Raw genomic sequence first — 22,394 nt, 5'->3', positions numbered from 1 at the left:
TTATGGAGATTGAGTTTGAGAAGGGGAGGGAGAGGGAACAGTGATTGGTATGTAAAATGAAAAAAAAAAAGGATTTTTTTCAATACTGTATAAATTTCTACGTGGTCAAAAATACCTATATTTTCATACTTCTCATTCTGAAACAGAATTTATTTCATGTCTTCTTTCTGAGCAATAAGCACTATGATCACATGAAGATTTTTCAGCTTCTTCATATCCCAAAGATTATGTCTGATCCTGTAGAGTCCAGAATGCTGTTACTCTATAGGGATTTTTTGAGATTTCATTAGATCACTAAAGCTTTTACACTTAAGGTAGAGTATAAGCACAGGTGGGAAGCAGTAACAGAAACTCAAAAGACTGAAATACCTTGAACTTGCATTTTAGAGGAAAACATTGTTCTTGAATAAGTACTTTTACCTTAACCACAGTATTAAATATAAACAGTACAATTATCCTCTTTAGAATCAGGCTTGGCAAACACATCTAAAGTTTCAGTTACATGAAGCTAAAGGCAGGAGAATCACTTGGGCTCAGGTGTTTGAGGCCAGCCTAGGCAATATAGCAAGAATCACTTTTTAAGAAATAGCTATTTTTAGTTTCTGATTACTTTTCCTTACTAAGCATGTAATTTGAGAGTTGGTTATTTGAAAATGAGTTCTGTGTTCTGAGGTGGCACAGGCTTTCTCTTTCATATGCAATTATCGTTACCTGAAAACCATAGTTATAGGCAAGAACCAAAACATACCCTCTTCCTATTTTATTATTATCAAATTAATATTCAGAATCATGTCTTGTAAAACCTAATATTTTTTTATTCTGAACATCTCATAAAATACACATGTGGAGAATATGAATCTGTATAGTTCTATATTTTTACATCATTAAAAATTCTCAGATGTTTAAAGTCTATTATCTGAATATCTTAGCAGGCCTGGCCAAATTGCACAACTATAGCTGATTAATGAACTGATGTTGACTAAATTTTTAAGATCCATTTTTTAAGGTGGGGACTAAAAAACAATTAAAGCAGAAATCATGGCCTTTGGCTCTTGTTCACCTCCATTTCAGTTGTTTGTAATAAGAATATTTGATGATAATTTCTAATTATTTGGCAATTCCATGTGGATTAAGCAAGTATAGGTTAAATTTAAAAAATGGTAATTTATAGAATGAAGGAAATAATATTTAAAAAACAATTTTAGACTGGAAGTGTAGCTCAGTGATAGAGTCCATACTTAGTGGTGCAAGTCTCTTTATACAAAAAATTAACTAAGTGCATAAATATTAGCCATTACAATGAAATTTTTTTATCCATGATTTGATTAAATGGCTCAGACTCATAGTTTTTCTTTCTTTCTTTCTTTTTTTCCTTTTTTGGTAGCAAAGGTTTAAGTATTGAGTAATAATATAATAAATTGGTAGACATCATGTCAAGAAGTAGTATTTGATAAATAGAAACTTTTAATTCATAGTTTAAATTTGTCTTCTGTGTTTTACAACCACATTAATATTTAGTTGTGTATCCCAAGCCTTTTATACTTCATAATTTCTAGTCAGTTCATTTTCCCATTTACATTTTTACTCCATTATGATGGCAAATAATCCCTTGATACAATGCAGCAACACTAAGATAACATTTCAATCTTTGCACATGGAGAATTCTAGTTGATGCCTAACTATAAGCTTCACACTTACCAGCTAGTATGTATGATACTGGAAGGTCCTTTGAATGCTATCAGAAGATAAAGGTAATCATCAGTATCAACAGCTATAAACTCTGTGACCTACCACAGTGACCTGCCTGAAAGATATACTGATGCATATTAGCGGAACGAAGTTTTGGGTGTAACCATCCACTTTTTGATTAGAGTTAAGGTCTGCTCCACATGATGGAACCCATACCTGACACTGCAGAAGTGGCCAAGAACCTGGCCCTGGATATATCTTAGGCCTAGGATAAAGACCAATGCTATATAGAAATATAGCAATAAAATGATTACTAATAGCATTCTGCTATGTCCGTAGAACAGTGCCTCACTCAACCCACAGCTAGAGGAGCTTGCTTCTTCTTGTAGTATGTGACAATAACAGAGGCCCACAAATGGACAATGTGCTGAGAGTCAGGGAATTTGGAGTAATAGTCCTAAATAGGACTATTATATTATATATTATCTATATATAAAGAGGAGATGGAAAGACTCTAAGAGCCCGAGTTAGTAGATGACTCCCAGGAAACAGCATCTTCCAGAGACAACAGGACTGATGCACATATGTACTCACAGAGACCGCAGCAGCATGCTCAGGATCTGCACAGATTCCAGCCTGATAGGGTCACAGCACTGACAGTGGAAAATGGACACAGGGTCACACACCTAACTGAGAAGCTATCTGCAATTGATACCTACTAGCATAGGAAAAACACATTTTTCTCCAGTGAGTCTCACTGGATATATCAACCACACTCCAGAACAGGCCCCATGCCTACGTGTAATTAGGCAACACAAAATGAACTCAATCTATTTCTGTGGACTTTTTTGTTCATTTTTTTTTTTTACTTTTTTTTTGTCTCATTACACTTTTGCTTCATTTTGATATTTGTTTTTGGGTGTGTTCTTATTTTTATTGCTTATTAAGTGTTTGGATGAGGGAGTGAGAGAGAAAACATAAATTGGGTAGGTAAGAAGTTGGGGAGAATCTGGGAGGAGTTGGAGAAAACATGATCTAAATATATTGTCTCAATGGAATTCAGTAAAATAAAAAGACTTCAGTGAATATTAGGCAAAGTACTGGGTTCCACATACTGATGTTTCTTCAGATAAAGAAGAAAAATGAAAGACATTTTATGAACCTTCTGTGTTCAAGAATCCCAAAGCACCAAAACTGCTCTCATAAAGCATTTTGTCAAATAAATAAAATAAAATTCTGTGACAGGTATAGTGAAAAAAAAACCTCTAACACATCATAACTGAAGTCATTGCTGACATTAAATAGTGCTCTCCACTACGATATATGAAACCATACAGGATCCAAAAGAAACTGGATGGTGTTTCCTTTCCAAAAAACTAAAAGATTTTTAGGAAAGAGTGTTTGAAAAATTATTAATACCAAATACATTGACTTCCTGGACCATAGGAAAACACATTTTAATTGAAACTAATTAGCAAAGGAAGATGAGATAGAGTTCATCTAGAATATTTGGATTTGGTAAGTAAGTGCATATAGAAAGCTTGCTTGAAAGAGGCTTATAATACCTAACACTTCCAAGGTGAACCAGAGAGCCAGCTGCATGTTAACTGTATCATATAACATAGAAAATAGCTCTCAAATGCCAATAAAGTTGCACCTGATATTTGCCAAGAGACCAGGTGTTGGTGGTGGATGCAATATGTCCCACAGTTTGATGCCTGTGCTTTGTTAGAGGCACCCTAGGAGAGCAGCAATGGTAGCAGCTATTGCAAAGTCAGGGCCATGTCCCGTCCCTCCCCACCTGCCATTCTCCTGAATCATGCACATGTTTTAAAACTACAGGGTGATACAAAAACTGTACAACTAAGAGAACATCCAATAATTAGGGTGTTTAGTCTTTTGAAGAGGATAATGTTTTGAAAAGAACAGTTCTTATGGTAGGCTCAAAGATGCTTCAAAGGGCATGTGGATTCATATTACTGTTATTACTCAGTAGGCATTTGCTGGCTTAATTCAGTAGCCATGTCTTATTGGCACTGATGATCGCTAGTATTTATAATGGCATAATAAACAGACCTAATTATTATATTTATCATTCATTCTTATCATGATGACTCATGTGCCCAGTGTTCAAACATTAATTTTATGTTGAGTTTGGATAAGTTTCCAGTGTTAAGGGAAGGTACTAGAAACAGATTTGTGAAAACTGTACATAATGGTGTAGTGATGCCTTGATTTGCCCCAAATGCAACATAAAACACATCTGTTAGCCTAAAGGCTAACTCATCAGGATTCATTGTTCATACTTCTGGAAATCATCATTAAAGTATTGTTCAACTCCCATGTCGTGCTATGTGATTCCCAGTTAGCAGTGTAATCAGATCTTAATTAGAATGCAACTTTGTTCCCTCTAAGCAGCCTATTGTTATCATCATTAGGAATGGATATTCTTAAGTTGGTCTATATTTTAAGCCACCTTCATTTAACATTTTGTTCATTCAGTTTGAGTAGGTTCCATTTCTTTTTGTTCTGTTAATGCATTTGAAACTGCAATATTGATACTGAATGTTCCTGTTAAAATTGCATTACATAATTACTTTGTGAGGTTGTAGGTTTTCCTATCCTGTTAAGGATGTCATATAACAATGGTTTTCTATAACTGGAAATAATGAACACAAACTCTCTGGGCTTTCTTTTAGAGAATCCAAAGAAACCAAAATTTAAATACAGCTATATGTAAGACTATGTATGAGTCAATGTAATTTGTAGTCTACAGAATAGTGAATGATTTGAATCTCTAAATTTTAGGATAGATAGAGTGAAAACAGTGACTCTTTTCACATATTTGGTAAATTTTAACTTCATTTTATCCCTCTCTTTCAGGGTGTGGTTAGACCCACTGGGGGATATGCTGTAATGCTGAACTGGACAATGTCTTCCATATATGGCCTCAAACCTGGAGAGGTAATCAGGGTTTTACACTTCTACCATATGGCACACCTCTGGTTAAGACATGAGTTTTATTATTATTATTATTATTTTTTTATTTTTTAGGTATGGTGGGCGGCTTCTGATTTAGGCTGGGTGGTCGGACATTCCTATATTTGCTATGGGCCTCTTCTACATGGAAACACAACGGTTTTATATGAGGTAACAAAATAGAAGTTATACTATATACAGGACCCTTACTTTACTGGAATCAAGTTCTTGATGAGTAATCCTGGATAGGAATAGTGAAATTTGGATGTTAGCAGGAAATATTATAGATTCTTCAGTGAAAAAGTTTATTTCAAATAGAAAAGGATCTAAAAGAAAGTCAATAAAAACAAAATTCTGGAGAACAACCTTAAAATCTATGCCAGGAGATCTCTGAGTGGTAATATCAAAGGGATATGGATTTTAGACTCCTAAAAAAGGATTATCATGAAACAATCAACGTAGATTCACATTTTTAAAACAAAATCAGTAGATTTACAAAATTATTTTCCCTATCTTAAATAAATATTTTCTATGGCTTCTAATATCAACTACGAATATAAAAAGAGAAAGAAACCTAGAGTGACTAAATGAAACTTGAAGACTCTGATAAAGTAATTAAAGTCATCCTGAAATAAGGTTTCTATACATTCATTTATTAGAGAATGCCCCTCATTTGTCTGTTTTCTGCAATCCTATCAGTGACTCACATGTAGCCATACCAACATACTCAGAGTTTTGCAATGGTTCTCAGCCTGTGGTTCACAACCCCTAAAGAGCATCGGAAAACGGATATTTACATTACAAGTATCATACCAGTATCAAAATTATAGTGATGAAGTAGCAGTGAAAATAATTTCATGGTTGGGGATCACCACAACATAAAGAACTGTATTACAAGGCCGCAGGATTAGGAATGTTGAGAACCACTGGAGTAGAAGATAGATCTTAGTGAAGATTCCCAGTCACTATATCTAAATACCTGAGTTCCATCCATAGAATACATATGGTTGAAGGAGAGGACTGACTACCTGCAAGTGGTCCTCTGAAAACAGGCACCCCACAACATAGACATAAGCATGTTGATATATGTGCACACAAGAGAAAAAAAAAGCAAATGTAGTTTTTAATGCTTTTTAAACATCTGGGTGTGATAACATATATGGTATTTTCTAAATTATCATTTAATATGATACTGGTAAGATGGAAAGATATAGAAATCTTTTCATACTCCTATGTAAACCAAAATAAAATGGAGTGGGGCTACAGAAATGGATTGGCAGTCAAGAGATCGTTGTGTTCTTGCCGAGAATTGGAGTTTGCTTTCCAAGCAAGCATGGCAGGCAGGTCACCACAACTTATAACTCCAGTTCTGTGGGATCTCTCAGACCCTTCTGGCCTCCATGGTCACCTGCACTATACAAATACACATGCACATTTCTCTCTCACATACCCCCCCCCAATAAGCAAAAAGTAAAATTTAAATTAAAATGCTTTAAAAATTTCCCATAGACATTAAACAGGAGGATCATTAGTTGTCCATAGCTTTTGTCTCAAAATTTCCCACAATCTCCTAGCACGGAAGCAAGATATTGATACACTGCTTTAAAAATATTCAGCATGTGAGGTGGTATAATCTAACTTTTCCACACTTGAAAATTTATTTTCAGCTCATATCACTGTGAGAGAAAGTAATTTCTTAAGCTCCAGGGAAGAAATGGAGAATTTGGAAGCAGTTAGTTTAAACAACATGCTTTATTTGTATGTTGTATAGATATGTTTCAATGTTTGAAGAGCTACTGTATTTTTGTAGCACTTTTTAAAATCCTCATAATACAATTATGGGACATATATTTTAGGAATAATCAGGCATAAATTTAAATATCTGACACTGTGGAAGACTGGGGAGCTTCTCAATCTTAGGATGTCTTTCATGTCAGCAGTCTCTCACTGTGTGGTAAGGAATATCAGATTGAAAACTGGAGCATGTAGAGAAAGGCATCAGATTGTTTAGATATTTTGTTGCATTAAGAATTGCTAATTCAACAATTGTAAGAAACATGTGAGGCCATTCTCTAATCTTAGGAAATTTTCCTGGAATCTCCACCATTTTAAGACTTCCATTATTTTTTTGTTGGCTAGTTTGCTGTCCTTGAAAAATATAATAGACTTTGAAACAAGTGTTAAAACATCTCACACGATTCCACTTTTCTTACAAGTCTTTTCATATCCTGAAGACTTGATAGACATTTAGATGTTTATAATATAACACATGAAATGATCTTGACACATCTGCTCTATACTAAACTCAGATAAATTTTTTTCTCTTGAGATCATCATTCCTCTTGAAGAAAACAAAATAAATCCAAACAATAAATGCTTATACTGAAATGTGACATTGCCCATTCAAATGTAACAAAACAGAATTTATTCAGTTTTCATGGCTCTTAAGCTGACCTCAGAATTGAAATACTTAGAACAGGAATGTCTAATTTTTTCAATTGGCTTTCCATTATTTTTCTTGTTTATTTAAAACATGTCTTAACACTGTCAAGAGAGTTGGCTGTTTATCTTGGAAAGATGTTTTCAAAAATAGTATAGAGATCTATAAACATTTGTTGTATGACTGACAAGAAATATTTAAATTCTTTTCTGTAAATTCTGAATTTTTCCTCTTCTTACTTATAATGTCTCATTTTTTTTTTTCCTGATCTCAAAACAAAACCTCTCCTGACTTATACCACTTCTAACTTTTGGATCTTCATATTCTTCTATACAAGCTCGATTCCTTGAAAAATGCTCCTCTCCAAATCATCTCTGCCTCATCCTCCTCCATGCAGGCTTCATCTCACTTAATCTGGTTTCAGTCTGTTTCACTTCATAGAAGCTACTGTTCATGGAAGCTTCTAGTTGACTTCCTAAGTGGTAAAGTCAAAGACCTTTGCCATTCTCATTCCATCATCTTTCTCAGGAGGCATCAGCCATCATGACTAATAGCTTTACCCATTCTTGTTTCTTTTCCTTTGTCTCTTCTTTCATGAAATATGTGTGTGTGTGTGTGTGTGTGTGTGTGTGTGCGCGCACACGTTTGCCTGCAAGAGTGTATGAATGGATGCATTTTTAAAGTTACTGACAGGATTATGTTTAAGACGTTAGTAATAGGAGCCAAGGCGACACAAAGGCAGCTGCATCACGAAAATGCACATCCCAGCATGGGTGACAAGTTCCAAAACTGAAGCCCTGCAATTCCTTGTATGACTCACATGCAAATCAGCTGGTCAGAGAACCTCCTCCATCAGTATATATATATACTGCTTTTCTTTCTTTTACTCTTTTTTTTACATATATTTATTTAAAATAGATTTTTCATATACTACGTTCTGGTTACGGTCCCCCAAGCTTGTCTCAGACCCTCCCCACAGTCCCACCCACCCAAGTATATTCTCTCTCTCTCTCATTAGAAAGCAGTCATTTAAATATAATAGTAGTAATAATAAACAATATTGAAAAATAAAAACAATCAAACCAGAATAGGACAAAACAAACAAAGGAAGTAAATAGCTAAAGAAAAAGCACAAGAAACACATATATATGCAGAGACACACACATTAGCACATGAAGAAATCCCATAAGAATACAAACCAGAAACCAGTATATATAAGCAAAGACTGCTAGGAAAAATAAAACCCTAGACAAAGCATTACAAAATAAAAACTCTCCAAAATTATCACTGAGCTTGTTTTGTGTTTGCAATCTGCTGTTGGTTATGAGACCTGCCTGTAAGTATTGTTTGTATACCTTGTAATGTTTCTACTGTATTAGGTTTGCATATGACCCCTCAAATGACTCTTTGTTTGTTTGTTTGTTTTGCTGGAGCTGAGGATCGAACCCAGGGCCTTGCTCTTGCTAGGCAAACACTCTACCACTGAGCTAAATCCCCAGCCCTGTCCCTTAGTTTTATATTATGTGCCTCCTTTTACTGTCTCCCTCACAATTGTCTTCCCTCTCCATCCTTGCTTTATCTTTTGTTCAATTCTCCTTATCATCATCCATCCATAATTCTATTTTCTCTTCCTAGAGATGCATCTTCCCCTACCCTACCAGTCCCTTACCTTTTACTTAATCTCAGCGGCTATGAAGTTTATATGTAGCCTGCTTATTGAAGACTTAACAGGTACCATCCACATTTAAGTAAGAACATAACATATTTGTCTTTTGGGGTCTGGATTGCTTCAGTCCGGATGGAACTTTCTGTCTCCATCCATTTAGGTGCATTTCATGATTTCTTTCTTTTTAAGCATCTGAGTAATATTCTGGTGTATAATGTACCACATTCTCTTTATCCATTCATCTATTGATGGACAGACATCTAGGCTGTTCATGATTTTTGGCTATAAAAATAGAGCTACAAGGAACATGTTTGCGCAACTGTCTCTGTAGTTGGATGTAGAGTCCTTTGGGTTTATACCCAAGAGTTAACTGGAGAATTTTTCCTATCTGTGAGTGTTCAGATGGAATGGTGTCATCACCTGAAAAAAGTCTCTATCTCTGTCTGCCTTTTATGTGGTGTAGTCTTTTATGAGCTGTGTCTATTGTGGAGCTGTCTACACTGTACTTCAGTGATATGCACACATTTAAGAAGGTATAAGGGAATCATAACCTAGTCTTCAGCACAGTACATGTATTAAGTGTATTAAGGACTTCATTTAGACTGTGTAAATTACATTGAATTCTCTTTCTCATTTGCATCGTTCATCTCCAAAAATTGTGATCATTTTCCAGTCCAGCTTTCCCTCCCTTTGACCTAAAATTGGAGCAATCTCCTTGCAGATAGGTTTAAGGATTACTATTTTAACCAGGTTTTCCAAATACTTTTATTATATTAGACTAACCTTTGTATTTTCAATGCCTTCTCAGACATCTGTAGATGGTCCACATCCACATGTACTTTATGCTCAAATGACATTTACTAGTCACTAAACTCCCTCAAAATTCTGAGCTTCCTGACAAAACCTCTTGCCATCCATACACTCAATAGTTCTGTTAAGGTTCCCTCTATCTATGCATTGTTCTTTATTTTCACATTCCATTGATGAATATATTTATTTGAATCTACTGATTTGTAACTTTTATCTCTTGGAAGTGTCTCTTGGCATGCATCTAAAATTTCTTTTCAGCTGTGGTGAACAAGTATATTATCTTGGCTCCTATATTTGGAATCTAATATGATTTGTACCTGAACCTAGTTGAATATTTCAGATAATCACTATAGTGAGGGTCTTGCAGAAAGCTCATTCTTCCCATCATGTTACTACATTTTAGGCTGTCTCTACCCTGGTTTCTCTCTTTCCCCTTTTCATCAACCTTTTATCAATAATGATTATGATAACAGAAATTAAATCAGCAACAATTTACAAGTAAACATTTTTGAGTAAGATATGATCAACATTTACTAACCATCTGTCCCAAACACATTTAGCATATTCTAAAAGTTTCCAATAGAACAGACTTCAAGATGTTCATTGTCTGGTGACATATAAACGCATACATTCACAGGTGCATGTCCCTTCACTACTCTGTAGGTAATTTAAAATGATTGAAATTATACAGAATCTTTTCTTTGAACATGTTGGATAACACAAAATCAGTAAAAAGGTAAATTGAAAATAAAACCATTGAAAGCTAATAAATGTACTTTTTGAATATATTACATAAATACTCTTAAGGAAATTAAGATAAATATACAACTGAATGAAAAAGTAGATACATTTACAGCATGTCATTATTTGTGGGGCAGAAGTAAATCAGTGCCTGATGGGATATATTAGGAAATAGAAAAATCTCTGATGGAGAATCTATGTACCCATCTCAAGAAACTAGGGAAAGAAGAGCAAAATAAAGCCAAAGAAGTAGAATCGAGGAAATAATAGAGATAAGAGCAGACAATAATGAAATTGAAAAGAGGAAGGCTGGAGAGAAAACCCATGAATCACAGATTGTGTTCTTTTTAAATCAAATTGACCAACCTATACAAGTCTAAATGAGAAAAAGAAGACACAAATTATCAATACAAAAGGAACAATGTATCACTAATGATGTAGAAGTTATAAAAAGAATCATAAACACTATGGCCAACTTAAAATGTAAATTTCATGACTTTAGATGAAATCGACCAGTTTTTTTTCCACAAAATACAATTTACCTATTAAATATGAAGTCAATCCTTTGAACATTATTGCTATTAAGAAAATCAAATTTGCAACTGAAAAATATTTATAAGAAATCTTCAGTAACAGATGGCCTTATTGAAAATTCTACCAAATGTTTAAAGAATTAATAAATTCTGTAAAATCCTATCCAGGAAGTAGGGTAGGTCTATATATGCTCACGCTGACTACGCTGACTTTGTTCCAATATCAAAGTCTCTTTTAATTCTTGAATATCAATCAAATGTGATTTACCATATATATCTATTAGAATCATAAACTAAAGATAAGGATCATACAGTCATGCCTATTAATAGAAGTCATTTTTCTAACTCAATACCCATTCATAATTGAGAATCCCAAGGAATAGCAACTGCATCCTGAACCTGAAAAGGGTTATTTAAAAATACATAACTCATCATATTTAAAGAGATTGGAAGATTTTTTTCCCATAATTTAGGCAAAGCATGGATGTCAATTTCCACGGTTTTAGGTGTCATAATTATTGAATGTATAGCTAGTTGAATACAACAATATGAAGAAATACAGAGTATACATATTAGATAGGGATGACAAAAAATCTGTATTTACAAGTAGTATGATTATATATGTGACAAGTTGCAGAGTAAATAAACATTCCCTCAGCTAATGAATTTAACTCAAATTCCTGAAAAAAGTAAATACACATAAATACACAAATACTGTTGAGCTGCTATATAATAGCAATGAGTACTTGGGGATGAAAGGGGACAATACAGATCCCAGGAGAGGTAGCTCCTTATCTTCACTGCATCATTATCCTGAGTAGATGCAGAAATGTAGCTTTTATAGGAACTTAACTACAAGAGTAAATGGAAGAAAGGTCCATTGTTTATTTGCGTAATATTTCCTATAATTGCTGACAACTCTGCTGTTTTATAAATAGTTGATATTAAAGCTAAAGTATAAAAAAAAATCACCGCTTCAAAGAGCACCTATACCTTTAAGAACATAAGTCATTTACATAATATAAATGACCCATCCTCATCTTCTCACCTACATTTACAATCTTTTCTCTGGTTCCTGGCATCTTACTTTTCTCACCCAACACCAAATAAAACCGTGACTTAAATGGCCAGAAATCTGCCAGTGGCTAAATGTTTCCCTCAGCTAAAGCTCCATGTTTATTGTGATCCAATTACATAGTAGTCCTTTTCTCAAGGGACTGACTCTTAAATATTTTGTATTAAATGCCACAGCTTATCAGTATCACATCTGCTCTGATATTTCAATTTTTGCTTTTCTCAGGCTGACAGAAGTTATTTTTGCTTTATACTGCCATTAAATCATCCAAATCCCTCCAGCTTTGCAAATGCAGTGCTGTCATTCTGTAAATTCTGTGGGCAAGGGACATTTGTCATTTCTGCCTGGCACAGGGCTTTCTGGGAGGTAGGTAAAATGAAACATTTTAAAAGAGGGTTAACTGGCTCTAGGGACATGCAAAATGTAGGGATGGTTTTTACCTAATTGACTAATTTAAGCTAAAGGTATTAAGTTAAAAAGAATCTTGATGTGTCTTTAGGACAGCAATTGAAAAAAAAAAAAAAGAATTGTCCAACTTGCGTTGCTCTTTTTATACTAATTACCAACTTTCTAACATGGTCTCATGGTGTCCATGGGAGAGTGGTTCCAGGATCCTTCGCACATAATAAAACTTAAAGAGTCTCATGTTTCTATATGTAGTGGGGATGTATATATGTAAAATAAGCATGTCCTTCCACACACTTCAACTCCAATTTATATTTTATACAATAAATATATAGCATAAATTCTATATACATACTCATTATTGTATTATTTAGTGAATGATAAAAAGAAGAAATCAGTATGTACAGTATAGATATTATTTCTAACAATTTTGATCCATGGTTATTTGAATTGACAGATCCAGAATCCATGGATATGAAAAGAGAATTGTATTAATGTTAGTTTATTTTAGTATTATAAGAAATAATTTACTCAGAAAGCCATACTCCTATGTTTAAGTGCTAAAACTATAATCTTTATACAGAAAACATAATTCACTAGAACATTATCACAGTTTATAGAATGCTAACTTTTCTAGAAAATATGTATCTATTACTTTGCTTGATTGAAGTTTTACTTTTATTCTTAGTAAATCATAACATTTCAAAGGTGTTATGTTAAAGTGATTTGGTGTCTTAGTATATTGTGCTTCCTTAGTGATGAATCCTGATTTAACAAAACTGATACTCCAAAGTACTAGGAGATTTGCAGTTCATTATGTGGCAAATCATCTCAAGTGCAAGAGACAATTTATAAACAAAATCTCTTTTCCAATGTAAATAGCACACAGCATTTTATTAATGAATAATCAATGAGCCCTTTTATTTCAACAAAGATAATTTAATATGCTCTAGAATTTAATTAAAGTCTGTAAGTACATTAGCTGATGAAATTAGAAAAAAAGAAATAGTTAAAACCACATTGGACCTTTAACTTCTAGATACGAGATTATTACATGCCTGAACGATTTACTGATGAATATAATAGACATTAATAAGATTTTTTTCCTCCATAAGTGGACATATCATTCAATAGCTGCAGAGTTCAAACATGAACAAATAAAAACCCCTATCTCAATTTCCCAGCCAGAACGCTGTCGGTAGCGATGGGTACTACTGTTTTCTCTCAATGATTGTCTACACTCACTAGCTCTTCTGCACATCTTAAAACTTACTCTGTAGTTTCGCATCTCTCACTATTGCTCCACAATGACTGTCTTTTCTGGGATCTCATCATCTCCATCTCCCCCCACCCCCCCAAGCCTGTGGATAGTTTCTTTTTTCATTTTATTTTTTTATTAAGAAATTTTCTACTGACTCCACATACTAGCCACAGCCCCTCCTCCCTCCTCTCACCTCCAGCCCTCTTTCCCAAGCCACCCCGCATCCCCACATCCCCCAAATCGAGGTCTCCCATGGGGAGTCAGCAGAGCCCAGCACACTGCCTGTGGATATTTTCAATCATCATCATCTTTGGTTACAATATCCGTTCAAAATGTGATCATCATCCCCTCTCTTTAAAAAGGTATTTACTTTATTTTTAATTATATGTATGTGAAATCCAGAAGAAGGTACTGAATCCTTTGGAGCTGGAGTTACAGATGGCTGTGAGCTGCATGATACCGGCACTGGGAGGTGAACTTGGGTCTTCTGCAAGAGCAATTGGCGCTCTTAGCTGCTGAGCCTTCTTTCAGGGCCCCAAGCATCTCCCTCTTACTTATTCTTTTCCTTCCTAAGGTTTGCTTTCATATTTGTAGTTATCTTTATGTTCATTGATCTCATAGGAACTCGCTTATCTGTTCTTTTTTCCCCAAAACCTTTTCCTTTTATACAGCAGATCTCATTTCATGTACACTTCCCCTTTAATTTCTTGAATGAGACAAAACCCCTTTGCACAGGAGTCCAGTACCTTGGATCATGCTGACTTGTTTCATTGTTGCGGTCTCATTCATTTGCAAGTTCCTTTAGTGTGTTTGCTTGTTCATTTCTGCTCTCCTGGGGGCTTGGTGAAGAATCCTCTGAGTTTTGGATAGTGACCATGCTCAACTTCAAACCTAGTTCTTCACCATCCATTCATTTTTCCAATAAGTAGTTGTTAACAACATTACTGAGTGAAGATAACAAAAAAAAAAAATTGACTTAAAGGTGGGGCTTTTTCGTCTTGGAAAAAGAAATATATAATTTCAACATTCTTTTTTATCAAAGCACTTCATGAATGGCTTATCCAGATCGATTGCATTTTTTATAGTAGAGGTTTGCTGTTGTTAGTTCATCAGGATACATTTAGAGTACTCAATTTTTCATCTAATAGTTAAAACAGTTTTTTACAATCCATTTTCATATTCTTGAGAGGAACCTCTTCAGATCTCCATTTTATTAATGGAATGTTGATTGAAACAGACCTAACTCCAGTATCAAAGGGGTGAGGACAGGTGTTTGTTATGGTATGTGACAAGCTATGTAAGGTAATCAACCTAAGAACAAGCAAATAAATGTTAATTTTGGCTCATGATTTCTGAGATTCTAGTCCATCATTGCTTTGTGCCTGTGGCAGAGGAATACGTGATGGCAGGAGTGTAGGACAGCAAGAAACAAGACTGAGAGGAAGGAATTATTCTCACAGTTTCCCCTTCGAGAGTATGATCCCAATGACCTAACTTATTTTCACAAGTCTTCACCCCAATCCCATCCACCCCCCATCCCTGAAAAAATAAACATTGTTTCCATCAGTTCCTATGACGAACATCAGGAGGCAGTTGACCCATTCCCATCAGCCTTTGGGTACACAACAGATCAAAGTATAATAACTTAATATCTTCATATAGGAACTCTGATGCTTAAGCAACTCTAATATCAGGTATCAAGCATAAATGTATGTGTTGGTATGGTGATTATATGCAGACATGCTTTTGGGTCTAAGTTCTGTTTGTTGTTTGTCTACTTTCCCAGGCTGCTATTTGCAGAAGCAAACCCAAGATAATTTCTCAAGGACAAACAGTCCTTGTAGACCCTGCCTTTCTGTTCATCTTTGCTGTATACCAGTTGCCAATGTGTGTCTTAACACAGTGCACCCATGCATTGCCAGTAGGAGCAGGGGTGCTGAGCAGAAAGTCAGCTGACTATTCGTTGCTTAAATTACCTAGGTGCAGAGGATAGTATTAGTTACTGTTTATATTAAATCTATCTTGAGATTAAGCCATAAACTATTTAATATACTTGCTTTTGACAGAATAACTATCATTTCTACATAATTGAAAAAATCATTTTTTGGAGTCCTTGAAAAAGCTGGAGATGCCTCCCAAACAGTTCAAGCTATTCACTTGTCTCACTTATCCAGAAGGCCTGATCCAGCTGGGGGCTCCACAGCCTTCGGTTCGTAATTCATGTGCTTCCATTCGTTTGGCTATTTGTCCCTGTGCTTTTTCCAATCTTGGGCTCAACAATTCATGCTCTTACAGCCCCAGGCTGTGGGACCAGGACCTGTCCTTAGTGCATGAGCTGGCTGTTTGGAACCTTGGGCTTACACAGGGACACTTTGTTCAGCCTAGTAGGAGGGGACTGGACCTGCCTGTACTGAATCCATCAGGTTGAAATGAATCCCCAGGGGAGTCTGTGCCCTGGAGGAGATGGGAATGGAGGGGAGGGGAAGGGGGGAAGGTGGCAGTGGGGGCGGGAGGACAGGGGAACCCATGGCTGATGTGTTAATAATAATAATAATAATAATAATAATAATAATAATAATAATAATCTGGAGATGTAGCTACCGGAATCTGTCTTATAAGCAAATGAACAAACATGAAAACAGAAAAACTGCAATCCACAAAAACAAATTTACTTTTGCTTTGCATCTGTTTGGATTCCACAGACTATAGACCTGCTAATAGCAAGTCATTCTTATAAATTCTTCTACAGTCTCTTCAGGCTTACTGGAGTGGATGGTTATTATTGTTAATAATTCAATAATTAGCTTTAAAGAAATGCACTATATGATGCCTTATTGGATAGAAAATTGGTTGCAAAAGGTAAAGGACTTAACATTCTGAATTATGATGTAGAAGCATGATCACTTGGCTGGAAATTTTACCGTCTGCCTTTATTTATCATTGCGATCCTGGGTAAATCAGCTTCTTGAGGAATCCATGTCTCATATACTAAATGAGAAAACACACTCTCTACTTTCCATTTCTGAAACACTTTTTTTTTTTTTAATTTTGATCACTGTATTTTTTTTTCTTAGAACAAAGTACATTACTTGGTAAAATTGTTTTAACCTTTATGTCTGAAATTTACTCTGGTTTCTTTTCAGAAGTCACTGATAATATTGTACTTCTTTGAGAAACTGCTGCTGCTTGTTAAAGCCTGGATGGCGTGATTCCTGACTCTATTGTGTTTGTTTGGCTTCAGGCAATTGACTTACCTGCTGAGCCTTGGGTTTCTCATTTATAATGAGGGAGAGTGGCGATCACTTTGTATCACTTAACTGATCAATTCATGTAAAGCATGTAGAATAACTGGCAAATCATAATACCAAAACTAAATTTGAGGTGGAATTGTTAGTCATTACTCAAAAATACGAAGTTTTTTTTCCTCGGGAGTAGAATATTAAAATTAAAACATTAAACCATCCATTCCTCTGTATTCTAGCTATTTTAAATGTGGAGTTTTAAGTATTCCACATTTCTTCTTTCAAAGTCTGTGTGTCCTCACAGCACAGTAGTGGTCACTGGAGGACTGGAGGCAGCTCCCTTTGGATCCCATTAATTCTCTTCTAAGCAGAAGCTGAAGGACTAGCACACCAGGTACTATAAGGCCTTGTGCTACCACCAACTTTGAAGAAAGGGGAGCAGGTGTGGGAAACATCCCAGTGGTCACTCTGCTCAAGGATCCATCCTTTACTCGCAGAACGTTTGAGGGAAATAAACATGGCTTTGAAGCTTTTCATCTGAGAATAACAACACTTTTCATGGCTCACCACCACCCACATATTTATAATCTCCCACTGCCAGTTTTATTTCTAGTTTAGAGGACTTTGGAACACTCAGCTTGTCAGCCTTCTTATGGCATGCTCTTTTCTGAATGCATAGAAGGAATTGAGAGTTTAGGGGACCCTGCATCTTTTCTTTAGAGAAGGAACAGCATAAAAATGAGCTGTGCATGTGTTCTGCATTGCACAGGACACCACTGGGATAGCGTATGTGAAGGCAATTCAAAACTTCAAAGAAATATTTGTATATTAATATGACAGTATATATGGGAATATAATTTATCAACAAATTATGAATATTCTAATCATTTTTTAGACACTGATTTCAGTTTACTTTCAAGTATAAAAATCTCATGTTTGGGAGAGTTAAAGATGAGAATTGCTGAACAGTTAGTAGTTGTAGTAGATAACAAACTTGCCTAGCTCCCTCTAAAGAGTCTTAGATGGCTTTCTCTGGGATATCTGCATTGCCCTGGATCTATAATTTTCATGAGATTATGTTATGCAGTATTTTGCAAAAGGTCCATTAGTGGTTTCTTAATCCACTATCTTATCCAGGCCCTTTAAAATTGTTATCTGCTTGTGTAGTTAAATTTCACTATTCATAATTTGAATTTTCACATATTTTCTCATTTTTTAAAAATTTTGTTCTCAAAGACAGGGCATTTTACTTCCCTTTAAAACTAGTAGCTATGATTTAGCTGACTAGCACACTTAATACTCAACATATAGACTCTTTGTTCTACTCATGTAATGGAAAATTCCTTTTTCTTTTTTCTTAAATGTAGCATAGCAGAACTGTGAGTGTGTACAGTGAGGAAAATGACTCAGTCATTACTGTGACTTTGTGGTATTGTGTTCCCCCAAAATATTGTGTGTTCCCCAAAATAAACTTATCTGGGGTCAGAGAACAGACAGCTACTAGAACAGAGCCAAAAATGGTAGCTAGAAAATGGGTCAGAGCAAGCCATAGCATAAGTTGGGCGGTGGTGGTGCATGCCTTTATTCCCAGCACTTGGGAGGCAGAACTAGGTGGATCTCTGTGTGTTCAAGGATACAGCCAGCATGGAGACACTCACCTTTAATCCTAGAAATCCAGCCTTTAATCCCAGGGAGTGACAGCAGAAAGTAGAGAGATATATAAGGTGTGAAGACCAGAAACTAGAAGCATTTGGTTGGTTAAGCTTTTTTAGGCTTTGGAACACAGTTCAGCTGAGATCAATTTGGATCAGGACTCAGAAGCTTGCAGTCTGAGGAAATAAGACCAGCTGAGGAACTGGTGAGGCGAGGTAGCTGTGGCTTGTTCTGCTTCTCTGATCTTCCAGCATTCATCCCAATAACTGGCCTCAGGTTTGTTTTTGTTAATAAGACTTTTAAGATTGCTGCTACATGACTGGGTTTGTATAATTTGATCTTCTCAAATTAAAAGAAATTATGAACCTGCTGCCAACATCTCTTAGATTCTTCAAATGACAAGTGATATATATATATACCTGTGTGGTGTGTTGGAGCAAGCAAGTGCAACTTTGTTATAACTCAATGGCCAATATTTCCAGGAGCATATCGCAAACATTGTTCTAGAGGCCAAAGGGGGAACAGAATAGGCATTCGATATGGTCCTTGCACTCTAGGAGCTGACAATATAGCCAAGGAATTAAAATCAATCTATAGAACAGAAAGCAAAAATAAACACAGCATCAAAATAAGGAATCTCTCAGACTGTATGAAAGCTGCAGAAAAGAAAATGCTAGTCAACTTCAAAGAGCTATCAGCTGTAGAAGGCACTCCATAATGGACTCTTGAAATCTAGCTCTGAAGTCTGTCCATTGATTTTTAGGATAATACTATGTTTTATGGAAGGAAAGACTTTGTGTACAAGAAAGTAAAAAAAATAAAATTACTCTTATTGATTGAGAAATGGGCACTCATCTAAGCACCTTTCATACATGAATTCTCACTATGAACCTGTGAAACAGTTATTTGGGATTTTTTGTCTACTATAATAAAAAACACAGTCCAGAGACTAATAAATAACTTCGTCAGGTAGGTAACATAAGAAAGGGAAGCAGGGCACTGAATGTAGCTCTGATGTCTTCAGCTAGGAGAACTGATGGAAAGGCCGTTCTCAACTATAGCCCTGCAATGGGAAGGATGGCCAGAAGGAAAGGACACAACACTTTTGGTTTGGATCATGAGTTTCTATGTGCTGTTCAAACACATGTCTAACTCTGAAGTGTCAGTTTTGAAGCTGAGGAAAACTTCAATAGCCAGAATTTTTAATAATTTAATTCTCTAAGTTAATCAGGAAACTCAGGGAAAAGAACATTAACAATAGTAGCTGGGTGAACTTTGGAGATTTGAAAACAAGAAGCTGTATAAGTGAAAAAACGAGATTTCTGAGAGACAGTGGGGGAAGCTGAAAATCACAGTATACTGAGAGACACTGGGCAACAGTTGAAGATAGATGGAGACAAGGAGCATGCTTTATGTAGGTGTAACAGGACAGCTAAAGTGGTCTTCAGGGACCACGGTGTCTACAGTCACCTTATGACAGGAATTAGGGGATCTTGAGGCATGGTTGGGTTGGTTTCACTTTTTAATATGGGGAACTATGAGCACATTTGAGGTTGTCTGGGCAGTGTTGGACACAGTGGAGATATTTAGCATGGCACAAATATTACATTACCTCAGATATTACATATATAGTGCCCTACGGCTTCCATAGAAGTCTGCAAGTGTGATTAGCAAGAAACTATTTAATGTCTCTCTTAATTGCACAGACTCACTGATCACTGTGGATACAGAAAGATCTCAGTGATTCCCTGGGTACACCATAGCAGTGATTGAAAATCAATTAACATGGATGAGTACAGAGGTAAAAAGAGTCCTACCAGAAGCTGGGAACTGCTAGCTGTGCCGAGGATAAATGCTCTCTGTGACTATTGAGGTTGCTAAATATGTCAGACCTCTAATTAGCTCAGCACCAGGGTTGCAGATTTGCCAACTGCATGCTCTGTATCATTTATTTGATACTAACACTTCCAGAAGTAAGATTCTATTTCTGGAGATACATAGATGCTAATCACCTAGATAGAAGCAATGCCTACATTCCTGGGGATTAGTCTCATTTTCAGACCCAATGTGCTTAATTCCCAGAGCTGACAAAAGACAGGTAAAGAGGCAAATCATAAAGACTAACAGGACAGCTACAGATATAGAGGGTATATTCACTTAGGGCTGCTCTAACGGGATGCGACAGACTGGGTAATTGGAAGAGAGCAGAGATCTATTTCTCACAGAGACTTTCGAAGGCTAAAGTATAAGATCAACCCTCTGGAATTCTTATTGTTTATTTACAGCATGGTACTTTGTTGTTATACCCTACAGGGTGGAGGAAAACTGTCCTCAACTGGCAAAAGGATAGTTAGGCAAGTGAGGAAATCCACTCCTCCAAGCTATTCAGATAGCAGCACTAATCTATTCAGGAAGGTGAACTGTTGTAGGATATTGTTTTAAAGTGTGTTACTTTTGTTTATGTTGTATTTGTTTAACTCTGTGAAGCTGTGTTAGTGTGCCTGCCTAAAACACCTGGTCTAATAAAGATTTGAAAGTCCAATAGTGAGGCAGGAGAAGGGATAGGTGGGGCTAGAAGGCAGACAGAATATATAGAAGGAGAAATCCGGAAGAGAGGAAGAGATAGCCAGAGAAGGAGGAGGACTCCAGAGGCCAGTCATTCAGCTACACAGTAAGACATGGAGTAACAGTTAAGATTTACAGAAGTAAGAGAATAGGAAAAGCCCAGAAGCAAAAGGTAGGTGGTATAAGTTAAGTTAAAGAAGGCTGGCTAGAAACAAGACAAACTAAGGCTGGACATTTATAATTAAGAATAAGCCTCTTTGTATGATTTATTTGGGAGGACTCAGTGTGTGTATGTATGTGTGTGTGTGTGTGTGTGTGTGTGTGTGTGTGCACGTGCGTGATACGTTTTCTGTTTTATACAAACAGCACTGTACAAATTATATAACCTTTTTTACATTCTGACTTTTCCCATTAAATACTAGCTCTTGGAGATTTGTTTATGTTTTACTAAGTCTCGAGTTTAAGTGTTGCAGGCCAAAACACTCATGCTTCGATAATGGCATATGACATGAAGTAGAAACTTAACAAATGATGTTGCCAGAGTCATCACTATTCCAAAATAAACAAAGCAAAACTCTGCAGCACCTGTCTGCTGAAATGAAATTCACACTTGCTGGTGAGGAATGCTGCTTTCTTTGCCTCAAAACCTCAGTGAAAACATGCCTTGGGTGACATTCTCAAAAAGAGTGTTAAAAAAACTAGACGTATTTCTAATCCTGAAAAAAACAGAGGCAACCACTATGCTTGACTCAAAGATATTGATGTCAAAGCCAGAAAAGTACAAGTAGCATTGATCTCCACCAACAAAGTGACGGGATTTGTCATCCAGGGCTTCATTTTCTTTAGGGTTCAAAGATTAAACTTGGATATTTATCTGTCTTTGGAAGAGGGTGTGTGCTTTCCTCTTTTAAAGACTTAATATCAATAGTAAACATGTGTTGACTTTCCGTTCTGGTTTCCTCACCAGAACTTTGTCGTCTGGTAGTTCATTAATGACAGGCTGAGTCTCAAAGTGGTAAACAAAATTATACAAGGAAGTTAATTTCAAGGTGGTTGTTTTTTTTTTTTGTTGTTGTTGTTGTTGTTTTTTAAATAACTATAACTATCTTGATTTCTGTACTGTGAAATGTTACCTACCACAGTATGAGCCTAGCTAATAATAATAATTGCTACTTTATGAAACTGACGTTAAAACTTCATGCTGGGTGTGCTGGCAAGATGGATCACTGGGTAGAGGTGCTTGTGTGGCAACGTTAGGATCTGAGTTGGATCCTGGGATCCCACAAGATAGAGGGAGAGAACTGCCTCCTAACAATAGTCTTCTGACTTCTACAT

General features: G+C 36.0%; 1 protein-coding gene across 2 annotated transcripts in view; it reads left to right on the top strand.

Annotated features, from left to right (window-relative positions):
* Nucleotides 1-22,394, top strand: part of Acss3 (acyl-CoA synthetase short chain family member 3) — a 172,797-nt gene that overhangs the window by 79,233 nt on the left and 71,170 nt on the right. The window contains exons 6-7 of one of the 2 annotated variants that reach the window (XM_036169451.1): nucleotides 4,573-4,653; nucleotides 4,744-4,839. In XM_036169451.1, coding sequence (XP_036025344.1) covers nucleotides 4,573-4,653; nucleotides 4,744-4,839 — 177 coding nt within the window. The remainder of the gene's footprint in view (nucleotides 1-4,572; nucleotides 4,654-4,743; nucleotides 4,840-22,394) is intronic. The other variant, XM_036169452.1, reaches the window with a different exon arrangement.

This window comes from Onychomys torridus, chromosome 20, assembly GCF_903995425.1.
Source record: "Onychomys torridus chromosome 20, mOncTor1.1, whole genome shotgun sequence".
NCBI lineage: Eukaryota > Metazoa > Chordata > Mammalia > Rodentia > Cricetidae > Onychomys > Onychomys torridus.
This window is presented reverse-complemented; position numbering and strand designations above follow the sequence as displayed.